Raw genomic sequence first — 22,046 nt, forward strand, 5'->3', positions numbered from 1 at the left:
AAATTGTTGCAACCCAAAATGGGTAAAATATTGACAAACCGAAACATTGGGTTAAAGCTGGTCCTATAAATTTAATAATAATATAAAACAACCTACCAGTCCGTTTAGTGCATTTTACACTTAGAATTGTGTTGAAATAACCAATATTTATTTTAGTGAAGGGCTAACTTGTGAAATGTTTTGTCATCTGTATTTTTCTTTTTAACCTATTAAAATCGTGTGAAAAAAAGCTATATTTTAAAGAAATTGCACATACAAGTTTTCTTGGGAATCATATGCATATATAAAATCATGCCAATAAGCATCTGGCCTACAGACTGCTCTTGGGTGGGGCATGAACTCTAATGATGCTTTTGAAATGACAGAGGAGTTTGACAGCAAAGCAGCTGCGCTCACTCCAGCGTGCGGACTGAAGCTGATGCGCGTGAACAACAACTCAACCGAGCGCAGCCGGTGTTACATCTCTGTAATGCACTTTATGTTCGCCTGTTTTTAACTGCAAGTGCCTCAACCAAGACTTAAGAATAACTAATATGTATTCGCAGTCAGGATATGCAATTTCCTCCAGAAGTGAACCAATGCATCTCCGTTTGAGGAACTTGATTCGCCCTGGAGTCTCAATGTCATCCTGAAGCTGAGCGATGCCCGAGGAACTTTCCAGATAGATCAATGTTATGAACTTACAGTATGCCTTCATTACACCATGGCGCTATTTTCATTGGAGTATTTTTGATAGTCACCGGTGGCTCCACCGCGTTTCTAACTTCTAACCAAAGTCGTCTGCAGGCGTTCAGCATGTGCTGCGTGGTGCTCGGGGCGGTCATGCTCATATTAGGACTTTTCTGGGCGATGAACGGCAAGAGAAACCCGGTGCCTTATAATGAAGAGTACAGTCACGACTACAGCCAGGTCCTGTTCACCCCACCGCCCGGAAACCACTTCCCTGAGTCCCAGTCCGTCTTTCTACACGGGTAAGTGAAGACTCGCCTCATAAATGAACCTAAATTGTCTGATAAATATCTGCGCTACAGCATACAGGAGATGAAATCATTCTGAGAAATGTAATGTGGAGTTACAGCCGAGGTTGTTATACGTTTTTTTAAAAACATATACTGTTTCAACCCTCCAAATTCCAAAATAAAAAAAATAAAAAATCTCGAAGTTATAATTATTACGTAAACGTTTTGTATTGTCCATAAATGATAAATGTGCACTTACATAAACTTATGCCAATTTTAACAGCAGTTTTGAGTAAAAAAATCTGTAACTTGAATTAAACTTAAACAAAAAAATTGTACTTAAAACAATTAAATTTATTTTAAATATGTATAATATTCAAAATATATTTAAATTCTAAATACAATACCACTAACCAGTTTATTATTTTTTATCCTCTTTTAATAGCTCTCTTTCTCTGTAAATATATTTTTATAATAACAATTTATACTTTAATAATTATATACATTGACATTTTCAGCAGGGGGACGCAGTGGCGCAGTAGGTAGTGCTGTTAACTCACAGCAAGAAGGTTGCTGGTTCGAGCCTTGGCTGGGTCAGTTGGCGTTTCTGTGCGGAGTTTGCATGTTCTCCCTCCCGTCCTCCGGGTGCTCCGGTTTCCCCCACAGTCCAAAAACATGTGGTACTGGTGAATCGGGTAGGCTAAATTGTCGGTAGTGTATGAGTGTAAATGAGAGTGTATAGATGTTTTTATAGATGTTTTCCAGAGAAGGGTTGCAGCTGGAAGGGCATCTGCTGTGTAGAACTGGATAAGTTGGCGGTTCATTCCGCTGTGGCGACCCTGGATTAATAAAAGGACTAAGCTGAAAAGAGAATGAATGAATGAATGACATTTTCAGCATAAAATGAAAGTGCAAACTCTATATCATAATTTATGTATTGAAACCCCTATTTTCCTGTCTCAAATATTTTCGCTGTGCATTAAAACATTTTATGTGTGTTTTAACTTGACAGAAACATGACAAAAGACCGAACCTTAAGTGAATATTACTTTCTTTTAGTTTTGCTTATTTTGTCTTTGTCTTGGAGTTACCAACAATCCAAATACTCTTCTTGGAATTTGGAGATCACTCCCTTAAATACCATATATAATACATTAAAGAACTGGCTAATCTGATGAACCACTATACAAGCAAGCCCATAATCAGTCCTCAAGGGAATTTTGTCACATTTAGGGAGTGGTGATGGAGGTCAGTGTACTTTTACTGTCTGACCCTCCAAGGAAGACTTCACCAGGCCCACTCCAAATCCAAAGTCATCAAACCACAACAATTATAGGGCCAGCATGAAGGGCTAACCCTCTCATTGGAGCCCAAATGAGAGGTGACCGGATCAGGTGAGTGAGTATAATTCATAATTCTGGTATAATTCATAGGTATGGCATGAAGACTTGCCACTACATTATATCCTGATGCTATGGAAGAAACTCTGCCTGTATTTCTCCTGTAACTCTCCCCCACTTTTTTTGTATAGCTTTGTATCTCCTGAATTTCTGCTGGTTCTGTCCAGCTCTGAATCTCTTTGCAGTTCCACCTAGCCACCCCTCCATTGCCTCCTCTTTTAAATTCAGCCTATTTTTTTGGCTCTGCCTTCATTGGCTTATGTCAGTCCCTTGCATTCATCTTCACCCTCATTCTTCTGCTGCATCTTAATGTGTGGAATTCTCTTGGGCCTTGCACTTCCCAGCTCTATGTTGGCATGAGGATCTCTTGTCTAAGCCTCCAGCCCGGGCACCACCTCAGACCTCCAACCCATGGAATCTGCCCTATAGCTACATGCTCCCTCATCTCCACAATGGCCTGTCATCCCACTGGCTCCATCAGGCTCCCTCATTCCTCCAGCTCCACATTGATCAGTTGTTGACCCGCTTCCACCATGATTTCACTCATTTGGCTATACCTGGTTCATCCATCCTTTGACTCCACCTGGTCCCAAAGGCACTGGAAGGCAAGTCTGCAGCCTTTAGCCAAAAAGTGTATTTTTGGTCTTAACACCAAATCTGAAGAGGACACTTTTTGTTTTATGTGAATCTTATGCTTGAGTTATATTTTTTGTAGCTTTCATGGTAGATGCGATTGTGGCAAATGCGCTGCTCATTCCACATCTTTTGCGCCACCTGACAGAACATCACCTCTTTTGTATATTTGCATTGAATTTGTATGCAACCTACTTGCCCGAATACATAAATTCACATTTGGTGTGGACACAGAATAGAAGCTGATGCTAACATTGTGGCGGTTTGAAGGGAAGGAGACCAGCAACCATCATGTGAACCAAATTAGCCCTTACACTTTCTAAAATGGTAACTCAAACAATACTCTCATCTCCCAATAGTGAGACAATCTCTGGCTCCGGCTCCACCAATCTCCTGCACCAGCAGTAGGAAATATGTCACATTTGTGTTCTGTTTTGCTTTAGTTTTCTATTTCTACTAGCTTGTCTTGTCAGTTATTTGAGTATCTGATTGTATTACATATACTTACTGTCATTGAGTTGTTTTTCTTAGGAATTATAGTTTAATTTTACTTTTACTTGAGCTATGTATCCAACCCAACGTTCTGAAAACGTACCTCTATATACATTTCTGTAGACTGCAAATACGTCCCAGGGGCTACGTTTTTTTCGCAAATTCACCAGAGGCCACTGTGTGTTTTTTGATATCTTAAATTTCTCTCGTGAGTGCCGTGCGCACCTGATGTTCTCTTGTAAATCCACCAGAGGCCGCTGTCAATTGACTGATTCACTGACTGAATGACTGACTGACTGACCGATCAACTGACCCCCCCCCCCCCCTTTTCCTAAACCCAACCAATAGAATTTTACAAAGCACTGATACCTCTAAGCGGTCAGCTGGTAAGTGCGAAAAGGAACAGCGTCATACCGCCCTGTAGTGTTCATTTAAAAAATGAAATCCTGCCATACGTACCTATGGCTACATAATTTGCGATCTCCAGAAACTTATATAGGGCTACGTTTTCAGAATACGCCTGTGTTGGATGTATCAGTATGTCTACTCTTCTATTTTCCTTCAACCTGCAGTCACCAAATTATATGTCTATATGTTCAAGTAGAATAATAAGTCCTGTGAATTCTGTCCAAAAAATAGTGCATAGAAAAATGGCATCAGACAAACTGACCTCAAGACACAGACGCTTTATAAATGCAGCAAACATGTGCAGTGTGGAAGCAAGTGACCAAGTAGTTACACAATCGTTACACACAACAACCGAGAAAGTCTAGACTAAATGTGACTAAAGGGAAGCAGAAGGATGCCTACTAAATTATGACTGTAATCAGTTCTGTGATCTCGTTTATGATTCGACTTGTAGATCTGATTTTTCTGTGGATTTTACTCTATGTTTTAAAAACATATTGGACATTTTATGACATCTGCAGTGTAAAATTCAATTAAGGACCTGACCTACAAAAAAAAAAAAACCTTGAAAAATGTCTAAATTGTTCATCATATAACTGACCAAAAATGGCCTAAAGGAGATAACATCATTCACATCAGTGAAATGGATGCATACATTTCTCTTTTGCTTTTTTCTGTGAAATAATGCACACATATTTCTTTTAGCTTTTGATAAGAGCAAACAGGGATAATTGTACTTTTCCACCCATAACCCTTATTCCCTCTGGATTTGTGCCATTTTTCCTTTCTCCCACCCTCGGATGTCATTAAAAATCACTTAGATTACTTAAAGTCTGCTCCTTTGTTCTGTTATTTGATACTGAAAGGCCCTCTAGTGATGATAAACAGCATATACCACCTTTCCAGGCGCAAGTCTAACTGTAAACAAGGAATTTCATGCAAAGGTCAACGAAAGTTGTTTGTGTAGGCTTGTATTATACGGTACTGTGTAAATACTAAAAAAATGTCTGTCAGCGCTTTCAAATTTTTAAATTTGATTTACCAAAGTCACACAAGTGGCAATTTCACATCTGTCACATCCCTAACAGACAGATGACAGACTTTCTCCAGAAGAAAAAAATATTATCAGACATACTGTGAAAATTTCCTTGCTCTGTTAAACATAATTTGGGAAATATTTAAAAAAGAAAATAATTCAAAGGGGGGCTAATATTTAATTAAATTTTTCTCTAAAAGAGCCTGTTCTTATCCAAGGTCATAAGCATTTATATATATTCTTATCCAAGGTCATAAGCATCTCCTCTAGGAGAAATTGGTTCTGAAAATAGAGCTCTGCTGTGCCTTAGGACTGCACGATATTGAAAAAATCTGACATTGCGATATTTTGTTTTGCCACGATATATATTGCTGTATGAATATAATTTCACCAAATGATTTGAATAGATCTATATGGAACGATTTCATTTATTTAGATTGACTGGGATGATGAAGTCTTTTTCTGTGCAGTACATCTGCATAAATTATAATAAATTACAAACAAAAATAAACAAATAAATAAATAAACAGTGCTTTGTGGTTTTCTGGGGAGCCTAACAGTATTCAGGTATAGAAATTGAACAATAAAATATCTAATAAAAATAACATGGTCATCATTGTATAGATAATTGAAAAATATATAGTTTATTAATATGTTTATCTTTTAATCTTAAATAAATGATCTAATCCTGCAATGTGACATTTGCAAATACACACATTGCGATATTGATGCTGAAATGATATATTGTGCAGCCCTAATATAAGTACAACAACACCAATGAAAGATAACATATAACATACACAATTAAAACAAGATATTTTAATGTAGATATTGCATCTGTTGCCACGGTTACTTTTATAAGAAAAATGTTACTGATCTAATAATTTTTTTTTTTTTAAATGATTTCATGACTTTTGATGTTAGGGCCTCTGGCCTATTGTCATTATTGTTCTGTGGTCACACATTTTTTGGGGATTGGACTTATCAATGGGTTTTTTTTGCCCCCCAAAGTTCTGGTACTGTATCATTTTTCTCATTTAAAATAAAAAACACAACTACGGATATTTTCCTGATTGTTTAACTATTAAATATTAATAGATGTTTCAATATACCGTTACTAACCACTGTTAATGATCTTTACAAATTATACAGTATTCAACTGTAATATAAACTGTATTTTACCGTAGACAGTATGTTATTGTATTTAAAGTTGCATTGTGAAAATAACTGCATATTTTATAGTAAAGATACTGTAATTCTGTAAATACAGTAAACTGTAAATACATACTGTATACAGCAAGATAAAGGGTGCTGTAAATGTAAATACAGTATTTTTGTTGTAATTGATTTACAGTAAGTTCCTGGTAAACTGAACTACTATGAACTGTACTTTACTGTTGAACATTTATGCAGGATGTTATTGTATTTTCAAGTTGCATTCTGAAAATTACTGTATATTTTATAATAAAGATATACAATATTGTAAATACATATACAGTACACAAAGATAAATGGTGCAGTAAATGTAAATAAAGTATTCTTGTTGTAATTGATTGACTTTTGGCAAACTGCTGCCAGTAAGTTACTGTAAATTCTACTGGAAATTGTTAACAGTGTTTCTCTGTGAATTTATGCTTCAAGTTTGTACTGCAAATGTCACATCCATAATGTCGGAATTGCTCAAAACTTCAATAATCACTTTAAAAAGTAACATATTTTGTCATTTGAATTGTACTGTGTGCTTGTATTTTGTAGGACTTTGCAAAGACGAGGTGTATACGGTGAAGATTTGGACTATCCCCCAATGGAGCCAACGTGTTTCAGTCCTACTAGTCGTGTCCGGCCGCCTCACTGGGACATGGAGCCTCCTCCGCCATATGAAGTGGCCATCAAAACCACCAGGAGCTCCACACAACTGAGACGTAGCTTCTCAGACACACACCTCCTCACTGAGCCTCTGTTTGGACGCTCCAGGGAGATCAGCTTCGAAGTGTGATATCTAGACCATGTGCATCTCTTGAGACCCAAAATAAGGAGCAAAACACACCCTGAAATATTTAATAAGAAGTGCAAAACAGGCATTGACCGTCCACTGCTTGTCCAGGAAGCGTTTGTGATGATTCTTGCGTCTTAATTCCGTGTTTACAGCCTTACATAGACAGAACTGTCGAATTCTATGCTTCCCCCCCCCCCAAGTAAAATGAACTCTAAATGTAAAACCTGTACATGGAAGCTGAAGCGGATGGAAGTAATGCTGCAGTCACACTGGAGTTTGAGTTTTTGAGCTTTCTGCTGTACAGCGCTGCGAGAAGGGGTGGGATTAAACAAGATGATTAGACATTAAAAAGCAAGCGATTGGTCCATGTTTTAAATTTCTGTCCAGAGAGGTCATGTTTTGATCTTTGATTGGTATCACGCAATCACGTGATGCAATTTCGCAGGTCAGAGTTCACCAAGCTTGAACTTTCCAACGCAACGAACTGCGAAACTTGCCGCACAACATTGTGTTTCCGGTCTGACGCATTCACGTGCATATGAATAGAAGTCTATGGGGAGAAAAGTGCAGTGTGACCGCAGCTGAAGTGTTTAATCACTCAATAAACAATCTAATGCAGGAGGTTTTTATTTTAGGTGTATAAATAAATATTATTTTGCCTATATATGTATATACAGTATACTGTGCCCAGCATAAATGAGATACACTCCTTACTGATCTTTTTTTTTTTGTATTATTACATTCTTTTGACATTATTCTTAATGTTTGAGCAGGCACCACCATTGCAATCTTTTTGGCTCGAAACTTCCAGTCTCATTCATTAGAAAACAGCTGTGCTGCTTGTTGTGCTGCTTGATGTTGCAAACTGATTCATTCATTTTCTTTTCGGCTTAGTCCCTTTATTAATCTGGGGTCGCCACAGTGGAATGAACCGCCAACTCATCCAGCATATTTTTAACGCAGCGGATGCACTTCCAGCCGCAACCTATCACCGGGAAACATTCATACACTCTCATACACACACACTCATACACTAAGAAGTCTTTGGACTTGTGGGGGACACCGGAGCACCCAGAGGAAACCCACGTAAACACGGGGAGAACATGCAAACTCCACACAGAAATGCCAACTGACCCAGCCGAGGCTCGAACCAGTGACCTTCTTGCTGTGAGGCAACAGCACTACCTACTGCGCCACCGCGTCACCCATGTTGCAAACTGATATTTTTTATTATATTATTATACTTTTTATGTATAGTCATGAACATACTTGTTTGTAGAGCTAGTTTAATTGTTTTCTGCCGTTTATTAGGCTATTCCTAGTCATTTCTTCCATAGGCAACTGAGACAGAAGTTCTAAAACAATCCCAAAAACAAGCACACTTCCACATTGAAGAATAAGGTCAATAGGATGCTATACAACTACATATGTGTGTATATACACTGAAAAAAATGTTGCAAACGATTTAGATGGGTTGAATTTAAACAAATCAAATTTAGTAATGTTCAACTTAATTTGTTAGTTTAAATTCAGCCCAAATAAACTGTTTACAACCACTTACCTTTAAAAATTTAGTAAATTCAAGGAATCAACTTTGAATTTTTTTTTCACACACACACACATGCACGCACACACACACACACACGCACGCACGCACGCACAAGCACGCACGCACGCACGCACGCACACACACACACACACACACACACACACACACACACACACATTACATTTGCCAGTACTGGAGCTAATCAAACAAAATAACTCGAAGTGCAAAAATAAGTACACCAAAATGAATATGCTAGGAAAATATAATCAAATTGTAATGAAGAGGAAAAATAAAACAATATTAAATTTAATACTTTAGTAATTAGTTTTTTTGCAACACCTAATTAGAATTTAATGTATTATCTTTATTCCTAAATATGTTGACCACAGTGTTATTATTGGCCCGTTTCCACTGAGTGGTACGGTACGGTTCGGTACGCTTTTATGGCCGTTTCCACTGTCAAAAAGCGTACCGAACCGAACCGTACCGTACCACTTTTTCGGCACCCTTTCGAAAGGGTACCAAACACGAGAAAGTGTACCAAAAGGCGGAGCCACACGCGCAGCTGAACTCTATTGGTTTACAGAGAGGCGTCATTCGCTTACGCAACAAGCCAGAATAAAAACAAAAAACCCGCCATGTTTGAAATACACAGCCGACGAGCCGAGACATTACAGCGGAATGATTTATACATATAATAACGAGCCATGGTCGACCCGGGCTCAAACAAACCTTGTCGTCGTCTTAATAAACAGCCACAAATCCAAGAAGAAGAGCAGATTTACCCTGTGCCCCGTAGTTTTTTACGAGCCAATCTGAGGCGCGAGCGGTTTCGCTTTCTTGCTAGCGCTCGCGCGCGTCTAATGGCCCGTTTCCACTGAGTGGTACGGTACGGTTCGGTTTGGTTTGGTACGCTTTTATGGCCGTTTCCACTGTCAAAAAGCGTACCGAACCGAACCGTACCGTACCACTTTTTCGGCACCCTTTCGAAAGGGTACCAAAGACGAGAAAGGGTACCAAAAGGCGGAGCCACACGCGCAGCTGAACGCTATTGGTTTACAGAGATACGTCATTCGCTTACGCAACAAGCCAGAATGAAAACAAAAAACCCGCCATGTTTGAAAAACACAGCGAGAGATTTTAGCGGAATTATAAATACATATAATAACGAGCCATGGTCGATCTGGGCTCAAACAAACCTTGTCGTCATCTTGATGGACAGCCACAAATCCAAGAAGGAGCAGATTTACCCTGTGCCCCGTAGTTTTTTACGAGCCAGTCTGAGGCGCGAGCGGTTTCGCTTTCTTGCTAGCGCTCGCGCGCGTCTAACATTATATCTGAAATAACAAACTTCTTGAGCTGATGATAATAACCTGCGCTTGATTATTGACGTGCTTTTGAAACCCGATCCTGTCAGACACTGACAAACGCGAGAGTGAAGCGCGAAGAAACAAAAGAGAAGCCGGGAAAAAAGGAGCACATTAAATACGGGCGAAATGTCTACTTTATGTAGTTCTTCTGTAGTTGGGAACATATCGGAGACTGTAAGGGGCTGTATGTGTTTATATATGTTCATTTATTTAGTTATTTAATATAATTACAGACGTTACAGTAGGCTGTTTCGCACTGTCTTTGATCTGCAGTTATAATCAACTCATGTTCATAGAAAAGTTAGTAATAAACATTTCTACACAATTATTTATATTTATGAAGCATCTGTTTTGTGAGAAGTGCTTCTCATATGATATGTAAGTGACCCATACAGCTTTATTGTAGACATTTCCTGGAGCGAGAATGACGTCGACTGAAACTTTCTGTCATACACCACGCCCACCAAAAAGGTACCCTTGTTAGTGGAAACGCAAGCCTGATAAAGGTGACCCGTACCAAACCGTACCGTACCGTACCGTACCAGTCAGTGGAAACGAGCCATAACATTATATCTGAAATAACAAACTTCTTGAGCTGATGATAATAACCTGCGCTTGATTATTGACGTGCTTTTGAAACCCGATCCTGTCAGACACTGACAAACGCGAGAGTGAAGCGTAAAGAAACAAGAGAGGAGCCGGAAAAAAAGGAGCACATTATTTCAGCAAACATGAACAAAATGCCATGTATAACTAACTTATTATCTTCACATTTTGGACCAATATGAACTCAGAATGACGGAATTACTGTCTAACAGAGGCTACATGTGCTGCTGAAGATTACAGACACAGATAAGAGGTTTTCACTGACTGTATAGGCTATAATTTGTGTTGTTTTCAACCTAAATACTGACGAAATGTCTGCTGTGTAGTTCTTCTGTAGTTGGTAACATATCGGAGACTGTAAGGGGCTGTATGTGTTTATATATGTTCATTTATTTAGTTATTTAATATAATAACAGACGTTACAGTACGCTGTTTCGCACTATCATTTAACTGCAGTTATAATCAACTCATGTTCATTGAAAAATTAGTAATAAACATTTCTACACAAGTATTTATGTGTGTAAAGCATCTGTTTTATGAGAAGTGCTTTTCATATGATATGTAAGTGACCCGTACAGCTTTATTGTAGACATTTCCTCGAGCGAGAATGACGTCGACTAAAACTTTGTCATACACCACGCCCACCAAAAGGGTACCCTTGTTAGTGGAAACGCAAGCCTGATAAAGGTGACCCGTGTACCAAACCGAACCGTACCGTAACGTACCAGTCAGTGGAAACGAGCCATATAATGACTATAACTGTTTAATAAAACATTAGTTTTAATGCAGCAAAGAATACTGTTTATATTCACTAAGAATTTAAATTTAAAAAAATAACAAACAGGATCATTTATGCTGTGCACTAGTGATGTAACGGATCACAAATATCACAATTCCAATCACATTATGTTTTTTTTTTTTTTTTGGCATGGATCTGACCATTTTTGGGATCAGCCAAAAAGATGAAGAGACAAATGTAGCCTAATTTGCTTTACCATTTATTACAAAAACACTGCAAGTGCGACTGGGGCCCATACTATACCAAAATAAAATAAAATACAGGTGGACTTTCTTAATGTCCACAACTTTAGGTTTTCTCCAATCAAAAGGAAGAGGTGTACAAACAATCTTCTTTTATAAGACACTTAAATAGATTTTAAAAATGTATTCATACAAAACATGCAATCCCTTACAATGAGTCACAAAAACAATACGATTCGAGTTTGTATACTAGTTGTCAGTGGCCACTGATAAATCACACTCAATAGTACTCTGTAAAACACAACCCAACACTTCAATACAAACAAAACCCTCAAAACAAAAGCACACTCCCCGCCACTAAAGAAAGATAAACTAACCCTAACTCAAAATAAACAGCCACGCCACCCAACAAACAAAGCCAAAATATAACAACCCTCCCCATATAAGATAATTCTGGCTGTTAATGAAGAAATTGAGGATGAACAATAACAGCAGCCATTCACAATTTACACAAACAAAATACAAACAAACCAGATAGATCAAAACACGCACACACATTCACAAAGCGCCAACATCAAAAGGATAAGCATACCCTCACACCATACGCGCACGCATACACACACAACCACACACTCTGCCTTGACGCGACCGGGTCACACACTATCAGGTGCCCGAGAAGAAAAGCGAATCGCTTCTCCTCACAATCGAGTCGCCAGGCAGCAGCAAAACAGCAACGGGCAATCTGCATCACAGTTAACTGACTCTCAACTCAAGTGGTGAGTAATCAACCGATCAGGGGCGTAGCAACCGGGGGGAATACGTCCCCGTCACTTTTAGTGGCAGACCATATAGATGCAGGGGATTAAGAATGTAAATTTTTGGATTTCATACAGCTGTCCCCCCACTTTTAAAATGTCCACTGCCACCGATCACACATGCCGCCTGTCGCGCGCTGACGCAATTGCACTTCCTCAGGCCCCATGAATTAGAAGCAGAAATAGAGACGAAATCCAACCTTATACAGGTTTCTATGAATGCTGCAGGCTTAATGCTTAACGCACATCAAAAAGTTAGGACGCAATCAGCACACCGCCACTATTTCATGCCACTGAGTAACGAACGCGGAACGCTCTGCACTTTTAAAGGGGTCTTGAGCTTCATTGTAGATTCCATTCTCCCACATACAGTATAATGGCAAACCCTCCACTTTGGGGATCACCTATTACATCGGGGATACACTAACAACTTTTGGTTTCATAAAATAAAATGAAGAAATAATCAGCTGAATAAAAATAAATTGTAAAATGTTCAGCACTGTGAAAAATTCACTGTTACTACCTCTGTTGCTGGAAATGCTAAATGTAGAAATGTAACATTATCATTTGTACAACCTATATTTATTTTTAGTCTCATTTTCAATAAATGATTCAGGTATTCACTTATAAAACGTCATGTTTCATTGCTAGATGTGCTGCTTTTGAAGAATTATTCAGAGGCATATTTTTGATTCTTTTGGTTAAATAATGTAATTGACTACATTTAATTTTTAAACACATGACGGTGATTTTCATCTTTACCATAAACATCAGTGGTTTTATCTAAACTATAAACTGTTATCCCAGTACTTCTGTGTTATTTGACTGTTTGTAACTATATAACTAACTCAAATGACTAAAGACTCAATCTCTTTCTTGATTTTTGCATTTTCACATTTGAATGCAGCGATTTAAAGAATTTATAATGTGCAAATCAGCATCATTTATAGTTTAGGTTGTGTGGGTGTTGATATCCCGATCTTTTAATGATTAATCATGCAGATTACACTGAATGCATTGATGCAGGCTAAGCAAGTAGTGACAGAAAACACCTTTAATAAAACCCACAACATCCTGAATAACCTACCTGCGAGAGGCAATCTCTCTGTGATTGTTACAAATTTAGGATTAATCTACAAGTAAAAAAAATTATTAATTCACAGGTCACGTGTGTGCCAAACTGTGAGTTGTGTTCCCTATGAAACAGTGATCCGTTACACCCCTACTGTGCACTGTGTATATTTATATACTATATATAATTTCCAAGAACAAAAAATGTGTGTCTGCTTTTGGTTGTAATATAAAAATAATGCAATGTACTGTATTAATATGAAGACATTTTCTGTATTCATTTTTGCAGGTGTTTTACATGTATTTCAATATTGCACAGCTCTGCAGTTTAGTTTTATAGTTAAACGAAATGTCAGTAAAATGAATGAATAACCTGGCAGAAAAGGTGCATTTTTCTGTTTGTATTTTGATTTTTTTACAGTGTAAGTTAATTCATTTTTGTAGACTCTCAGGGTGAAGCACTGCATTTAATTTATAGAATATTTTTTCATTCGATAATAAGCACACGAGTCTGAAGATCCGCTGTCTTTTTTAGATGTTGCCGAAGAGATGATTTATTCATAAGGCCCACATTGTGGTACATTTGTGCTGGAAAAACCCTCACACAGCATTACTGAGTTTAACGATGAACTAATGCCCTGTTAATATTGTTTGGAACATTATAAAACATTCACAGCCACGACTTCCTCTGCCTCACCCATTACGATTATATCCACCATTAACAAGGACACTTCTGTATATTCTCCAACACAGTGTTTTCCCAAACCTGTTCCTGGAAGCACACCAACAGCACATATTTTGGATGTCTCCCTTATCTGACCCATTCGTTTCAGGTTTTAGAGTCTCTTCTAATGTTCCAATGAGCTGATTAGGTGTGTTTGTTTAGAGAGAGGTTGAAAATGTGTACTGCTGATGTGCCTTTAGAAACGGGGTTGGAAAATACTGCTCTAACATTGTGTTTGTGCGTTTAGTTTAAACTGTGATGGATTATCCACAGTGTTGTTTACAGTTCAGTGTGCATGCTCAACCATTTTAGTTGTGCTGTACTTGCTGTTTCTTTTATGGAACACAAGTAAAATACAAACCAGACTCCAACTTGTTTTTATTTGTTAGGGGATGAAAAGTAAACATTGTATGATAATACAGTTTTGCACTAGTCTTGGAGTACACATGGAAACAATAACAGGTGGACATCAAATTACCATCATTGACAAAGTGGAAGGAAAAAAGAATGTTTGTCTCTGTCTCACACTATGAAATAAAACTCTGTAAATCCCATAGACTGGTTCTTGGTTGAAAGTATAATACTGTATGTCTGTGTATAATTGCTCTCAGTGGTGGTGTCAATAGTTTTTGTAATACATATAATTTTTAAAAAGGTTAAATTAAGTTTCTCTTACCATAACAAACCGTTGTTGGTCCCATTCCATTGACTTCATAATATTTTTTCCTACATCAACTTGATCAATCATTGGTTAACACGTCTTAAAAATATGTGTCTGTGTACTGGTTTTGGATATTTATTTGTATAATAACATGGGTATGACCTATTACAATATTGAGGTGGTTTGTGAGGACATGCCTTGTGTCCTTATAATTCAATTCCATTCAATTCACCTTTATTTGTATAGCGCTTTTACAATGTAGATTGTGTCAAAGCAGCTTCACACAGAAGATCATAGTAAATTGAAACAGTGTAGTTCAGTTTTCAGAGTTTAAGTTCAGTTCAGCTTAACTAAGTTCAGTGTGGTGTAATAATCACTACTGAGAGTCCAAACACTGAAGCGCAATCCATCGATGCGCAGCTCTACAGATCCCGAACCATGCAAGCCAGTGGCGACAGTGGCGAGGAAAAACTTCACCAATTGGCGAAAGTGAAGAATTAAAAAACCTCGAGAGAAACCAGGCTCAGTTCGACATGACCATTTCGGAGCTGCAGTCAAGGCGCCGTAGGCTGGAAGCTGGGCCTTAGCGAAGACTCGTCGGTCCCTGGAGCGTCACAGGAATCAGTCTCATGCTCTCCCCTCCTCCAAGACCACCACAGCAGCTGCTCAGGATACGGCCTGGTAAAGGATATGGAAACCTTGGGATCATCTCGTCGCCGGTCTTGGATCAAATCAGTGGTGCTGCATAGTCTGAGGGCCTCGGTATGAGTATCCCCAGGTGGAAATAGAGAATAAAGAGAATAATTAGCATTGCTGCTGTTCATAGTGTATATAAACGAGATGCAGAAACCTGTGTGGAGCACATTCATGTACCATACCACTAAGTGATGCACTGAGTGTATGCTTTACTAAAAAGATAGGTTTTAATCTAGTTTTGAATTGGGAGAGTGTGTCTGAGCCTCGGACATTATCAGGAAGGCTATTCCAGAGTTTAGGAGCCATAAATGAGAAGGCTCGACTTCCTTTACTCGACTTTTAATTAAGGTTGCCATAATACCCTTAATTCATGTCACGATACTATAACAGCTGAAGTATAGTGATACCAAGTAGGATTGCGAGACTTTAATTCATAACTCAAATCTATGAGATAAATAAATATATCGAAATACTACATTTTATTTGTTATAATAGGCCTACTTGAATTGAATGAATAATTTCCTTATTACTGAAATGCTATTTGTAATATTATTAAAGTATTTGCATGTCTCTTCACCTAAAATGTATTTGTACCAATAAAAATATATTATAATAAAGATAAAAAATAAACCAAATGAAATTCATTATAAAAAGAGCATTTTTCCAACTAACTTAGGCTATATGAAGTCGTCAAAATTTGTTTCAATGTTTCCTGTTGCTATTTTTGGTTTTTCATCTAATGTTTTTTTTTCCAGTCTTATCAGGTAAGAATCCAAAGTAATCCAAAGTGTTGTAGCTATTAAATCATATTGACAAGTGCAGAAATTGACGGATTCAGATTCGAACTGAAGCATCATAAAATATGCAATAGGCTACCATAAAAGGCGCAAATTCTACACAGATTTGCAACCTTAGAAGGCTCAATAGACTATTAAAATAAAATGGTCTATTGTTGCACAAACGTGTGAGCCTTTAGTGACTTTTCCACATGCAACATTTTGTATTGCAGACAGACTGTTAATGGCGATACTACAATTTCCAAACTACAGTGGCACCGCCAGTATTTTGGAGCCATAGTATCACAATGCTACCATAGTACCAGTAAACCAGGCAACCCTACTTGTAATTTAATAGCATTATTTTTTTTCTGACAATACAGTATATTGAACCTATAACAGTCATAGGCAAGATGCATGGTGTCAGTTTGTAACAAAAATGTTACCGTCTACCTGTAGTTTCCAACAGGTTGGTTTTAAAAAGTTGTTGGAATAAAGATATTATGTTTGTTGTGTAAATTGTTTAAATAGATCAATCACAATACATAAACAAAGTATACCAGACGTCCCATCAATCAATAAACATTATTTTAAAATCAATCAAAGAATCAAACAACCCTGCACCCTCAAAACACACTTACACACACAGAATGAACAAACACTCCTTAAAGATACAAAACTCACTTGTTTTGATATTATCCATTTTTTTGTCAGGTGTGAGTGACAAACTGTTTAAAATCATACTTAAGAGGGTTTTTCCACAGGTTTCCTGTGAGGTTGGGTTTAGGGTTTTATGGTTGGGGTTAGGCAAAGGACATACTGTATAATAAGTGGGTTTTAGAGTATAAATTTACGCCAATGGCGAGTCCTCATAAACCTCCAAAATATGTAAATGTGTGTGTGTGTTCAGTTGAACAAATAAACTCATACAATTTTGGAACAACTTGAGGGTGAGTAAATTAGTACATTTTTACTTTGAGGGTGAGCTAAACCTCAGGGGTGTCAAACTCATTTCCTGGAGGGCCGTAGCCCTGCAGAGTTTAGTTCCAGCCCTGCTGTATGTGTGTATGTTTTTGACTCTTCCAAAGCATAAAAATACCATGTTTGCAGTTATTTAAGAAACATGTTAAGTGAACATTCTTGTTTATCTGAAAAACAATACTGACGTCAGATATTCTGCTTTGAAAATGTGTATTACTTGCTGGAACGACTGTCTTTGTTTTGGTTCCTTTAACCCGCCCAATGCCAGTTTAGCCAATTATACCCTGAGTTGCCTTGATGGAAAACTGCAAATTTCATATATTCAGTCAGTCACAAAGGCTTTCAATGCACGCATCCGTGACTGAAATGTGACCTCCGGTGGAGACTAGCTTGTTGGAAACCTGTAAGCATTGACTTTATTAGTACTGGATTTTCCTACATTGAAAGTCAATATTCAAAATAGAATCTTTTGTATTTAACAGAAGAAAAACTCCTAAAGGTTTGGAACCATTTTTGGGTGAACTATCATAGTCATTTCAACTATAAGAACATCATTTACCACCACTAAAATATGTAAAAAAAAAAAAAAACATTTAAATAAATTATTTTTAAAATGTATGTTTGATGACCAAACAAACAGCATCAGAAGATTAAACTAATAAATTATGTACTAAACATAACTTTTTTTTTGTATTGTATTTCAAACTCACATTTTAAGTAGATATCGATAATAGCACAATTCGTCCCTCTCTGCAGGTCAAGAGCTTGGGTGTCATTTTGGATAGCACACTCTCGTTTGAAGGTCACATCAATATTAAAGCCATAGACTTTCATTCATACGCACGTGAATGCGTCACACCGGAAACACAAGGTTGTGCGAGTTTCGCAGTTTGCAGCATTGGAAAGTTCTAGCTTGGTGAACTCTGACCTGTGAAATCACTTCACGTGATTGCATGACACCAATCGAGGATCAAAACATGACCTCTCTGGACCAACATGGACATAGACAACATTGATCGCTTTTTTATGACTAATCATCTTGTTTATCCCGCCCCTTTTCCCAGCGCCGTACTACAGAATTTCACATGCACAAACTCTAGTGTGACTGCGGCATTACGCGTACTGCATATTTTCACCTGCGTAATATTACTCGTCTCCGAAAGTCCGCCCTCAGGGTCGGTGCGTCCATAGAGGCAACCTAGGCAGCCGCCATGGGCAGCATAATAGTGAGGACGGCATCCGACAACCCCACCCCCCACCTTCCGGTCCTCACGTTCATCCACAACAGCTCCCCCTACCAACCCACCACCCCCCATCTTCACTTTCAGTATGAGGACGGCATGATCGTCCTTTGTCTAGAGCAGGGGTTTTCAAACTGTGGGTCGCACTGTTTGGAAAGGTGGGTCGCGCAAAGTCACTTAGCTGCAGGTATATTTACGTTATGGTGAATCAATACCAGTACGATAATGAGCGAACGACTCTTTAGAGACTATTCTTTTTTTCAAATGAATCATTTAAGTTAAAACACATGAGCTGAAACTGTCTGAATCAGCGTTCATTGAATGAACTCTGTCCGATTCAATTGTGTTGAACTGTCACGTGTCTATGTCCGTAACATACAGCATTCATGACCGCAGCAGCAAAGCGTTTGGTAAAATGGAAGAGTTTTTAAAACTAAAGGCATCACAGACTTCTGATACGTCTTCAGATCAAACCAAATCTAAAAAAAGAGCGCCACAGAAAATATGATCAGTCCTGCCTCGATCTTGGTTTTATTTCTAGCGGAGGTTCAGAGGATGAGGAAGTCCCGCAGTGTCTTTTATGCTTAGAAAAGCTTGCAAGTGCTAGCATGAAACCCTCAAAACAAGGTCGATCGTATTTTCTTCTAAAAAAAAGAAGAGTACCTTCGTCAACAAAAAAATTATCACAGGCACAGCCAGCATCCCACAAAAAGCAACTCGAGCCTCATTTTTAGCTGCATTTCGAATCGCAAAATCCAAAAAGCCACACATAATAGGAGAGGCACTTCTGCTGCTGGCGTGCATAGACATTGTTGAGGAAATGCTGGGTAAAAATGCTGCAGTAAAGATAGCTAAAGTTCCACTTTCAGCTGCATTTGCTTTACAACTTGACGAAAGCACAGATGTTGCAAAAAGTGCACAGTTGCTGGCTTATGTCAGGTACATTTACTCATTTGACATCATTGGGGATTTTTTATTTTGAGAAGAACTGAAAGAACAAATGACAGGAGGGGATATTTTTGACTGCTTGAATGGATACATAATGGCCGAGGGCTTCCATTGGTAAAAGTGTGTGGGCCCCCTTAGCTACTTTCACCCATTGTTTTTTACATTGAGATGCCCTTGCTAAGAAACTGCACCCCAAGTAAAATGATGTTTTGCAGACTGCCGTAAAAATAGTAAATGCTATTAAGGCCGGCACCCTCTCTTCCCTACTTTTTGCATTGCTATGCAGGGAAATGGGATCAGAACATCAGCACCTGCTTCTTAATTCCGAGGTCAGGTGGCTATTGCGGGGCAATGTGTTAACTCGTCTGCTTGAGCTGCGAGAAGAGGTCTTGCAGTTTTTATCAAATGTTGATTCTCCCTTTGCTGTACACCTGTCAGATGATGAATGGTGCACAAAGCTTGCCTATCTGTCGGACATTCATTCATTCATTTATTTATTCATATAAACAAACTAAATAAGAGCATGCAAGGTCTATCATCATTCAATTCAATTCACCTTTATTTATAATGTAGATTATAAATGTCACCTTATACAATGTAGATTGTGTCAAAGCAGCTTCACATAAAAGGTTATAGTAAATTGGAACAGTGTAGTTCAGTTTTTAGTGTTTAAATTCAGTTCAGTGTAGTTCAGTTCAGTGTGGTTTAAAAATCACTACTGACAGTCCAAACACTGCAGATCAAATCCAACGATGCGCAGCTCTACAGATCCCGAACCATGCAAGCCTGTGGCGTCAGCGGAGAGGGAAAAAAAACTTCACTAATTGGCAAAAGTGAAGAAAAAAACCTTGAGAGAAACCAGACTCAGTTGGGCACGACCATTTTAATTTCTCCGCTGGCCAAACGTCTTGTGCAGAGCTGCAGTCTCAGTGGCAGAGGCTGGAAGCTGGCCTCAGCGAAGACTCGTCTGTCCCTGGAGCGTCACAGGAATCAGTCTCATGTTCCACTCCTCCATGACCACCACAGTAGCTGCTCAGGATACGGCCTGGTCCAGGATATGGAAAACTTGGAATCATCTCGTCGTTGGTCTTGGATCGAATCAGTGACTCTGCATAGTCTGAGGGCCTCGGGAAGAATATCCTCAGGTGGAAATGGAGAATAAAGAGAATAATTAGCGTAGCTGCTGTTCATAGTGTATATCAACAAGGTGCAGAAACCTGTGTGGAAGCCTGCTAAGTGGTGCACTGAGTGTATGCTTTACTAAACAGATAGGTCTTTAATCTAGTTTTGAATTAGGAGAGTGTGTCTGAGCCTTGGACGTTATCAGGAAGGCTATTCCAGAGTTCAGAAGCTATAAATAAGAAGGCTCGACCTCCTTTACTCGACTTTGCTATTCTAGGTACTACCAGAAGCCCTGAGTTTTGAGATCTTAAAGAGCGAGTTGGACTGTAGCGAGACAGAAGGTTGGTTAGATAAACAGGAGCTAGATTATTTAAAGCTTTATTTGTAAGAAGCAATATTTTAAATTCAATACGAAACTTAACAGGCAGCCAGTGTAAGGAGGATAAAATTGGGGTGATGTGATAAAATTTTCTAGACCTGGTAAGAACTCTGGCAGCTGCATTTTGTACTAATTGAAGTTTATTTAAAGAGGATGCTGGGCAGCCTGCAAACAGTGCATTACAGTAGTCCAGCCTAGAAGTCATAAAAGCATGGACTAGCTTTTCTGCATCTGAGATGGATAGCATACTTCGTAACTTAGTAATATTTCTCAGATGAAAGAAAGCAGTTTTTGTGACATGGGATATATGATTTTTAAAAGTTAAATTGCTGTCTAATATGACACCCAGATCTTTTATAGTAGAGCTAACGCTAACTTTGTATCCCTGTAATTGTAGGTCGAGTTGTGAGATCTGCTGTGTATAGGATTTAGGCCCAATAAGTAATAATTCTGTTTTGTCTGAGTTTAAGAGAAGATAATTGTTGGTCATCCAGTCTTTAACATCTTTAATACACTCAGTTAGCTTGGACAGTTTAGACATCTCGTCAAGTTTAGTTGAAACATATAATTGAGTATCATCTGCATAGCAGTGAAAGCTGATCCCATGTCTTCTAATAATGTCTCCCAGGGGTAGCATGTATATTGTAAACAGCAAAGGGCCTAAAACGGATCCTTGAGGCCAGAGCCGGCCCAAGGCATAAGCGAACTAAGCGGCTGCTTAGGGCCCCGTGGCCACCTGGGGGCCCCCAAGAGTGCACGAAATGAATGAGCATTTTATGTTTGTTTGTTGGGTTATGGATAAGGGGTGGGACAAAACAATTTATCATGTTATTTCCGGCAGCGATAAATACTCTGGCGCCAAGTATCGATACTTATCTAAATTTACAAAAGATATGAATTAGTCTTGCACACTGACTGCAACAGATTACCGCTTTAGATACAGTACACTCAGCCACCACCAGGCGCTTCCCATAACAGCAGATCATCAGAGACACACCGGCGTCATGTAAACCGCTGACAGGTGAGCCATTGCAATGGTGGAAATCTCAGGCATACGGACATTCTTCTGTCCAAGCTGGACCAAGGTATTTGTGTTTCAGACATCCAGCTCCCCCGAATTTTCCGCTAGTTTCTTCCTCACAGACGCGCTTTCACTTCGCTATATCGCTTGCGCGTGCCCGCGGGCAGTGCTGTGACTTAAA

At 38.7% G+C, this 22,046-nt stretch overlaps 1 protein-coding gene across 1 annotated transcript; it reads left to right on the forward strand.

The window, feature by feature from the left end:
* The first annotated feature begins 379 nt into the window (after positions 1-379).
* On the forward strand, positions 380-10,912 carry si:dkeyp-51f12.2 (uncharacterized protein LOC100151460 homolog). The gene is made up of 2 exons (XM_056481496.1): positions 380-971; positions 6,684-10,912. The coding sequence occupies exons 1-2, from the start codon at positions 688-690 to the stop codon at positions 6,922-6,924; spliced, it is 525 nt and encodes a 174-aa protein (XP_056337471.1). The 5' UTR covers positions 380-687; the 3' UTR covers positions 6,925-10,912.
* The last annotated feature ends 11,134 nt before the right edge of the window (positions 10,913-22,046 follow it).

This window comes from Danio aesculapii, chromosome 20 (genome assembly GCF_903798145.1).
Source record: "Danio aesculapii chromosome 20, fDanAes4.1, whole genome shotgun sequence".
In the NCBI taxonomy this organism is placed as follows: Eukaryota; Metazoa; Chordata; class Actinopteri; order Cypriniformes; family Danionidae; genus Danio; species Danio aesculapii.

Excerpts from the sequence above, each read along its gene's own strand:
- si:dkeyp-51f12.2 (XM_056481496.1), top strand. The coding sequence starts at position 688 with ATGCCTTCATTACACCATGGCGCTATTTTCATTGGAGTATTTTTGATA. Across the intron at positions 972-6,683 it reads CAGTCCGTCTTTCTACACGG|GACTTTGCAAAGACGAGGTG; the intron begins GTAAGTGAAGAC and ends TGTATTTTGTAG.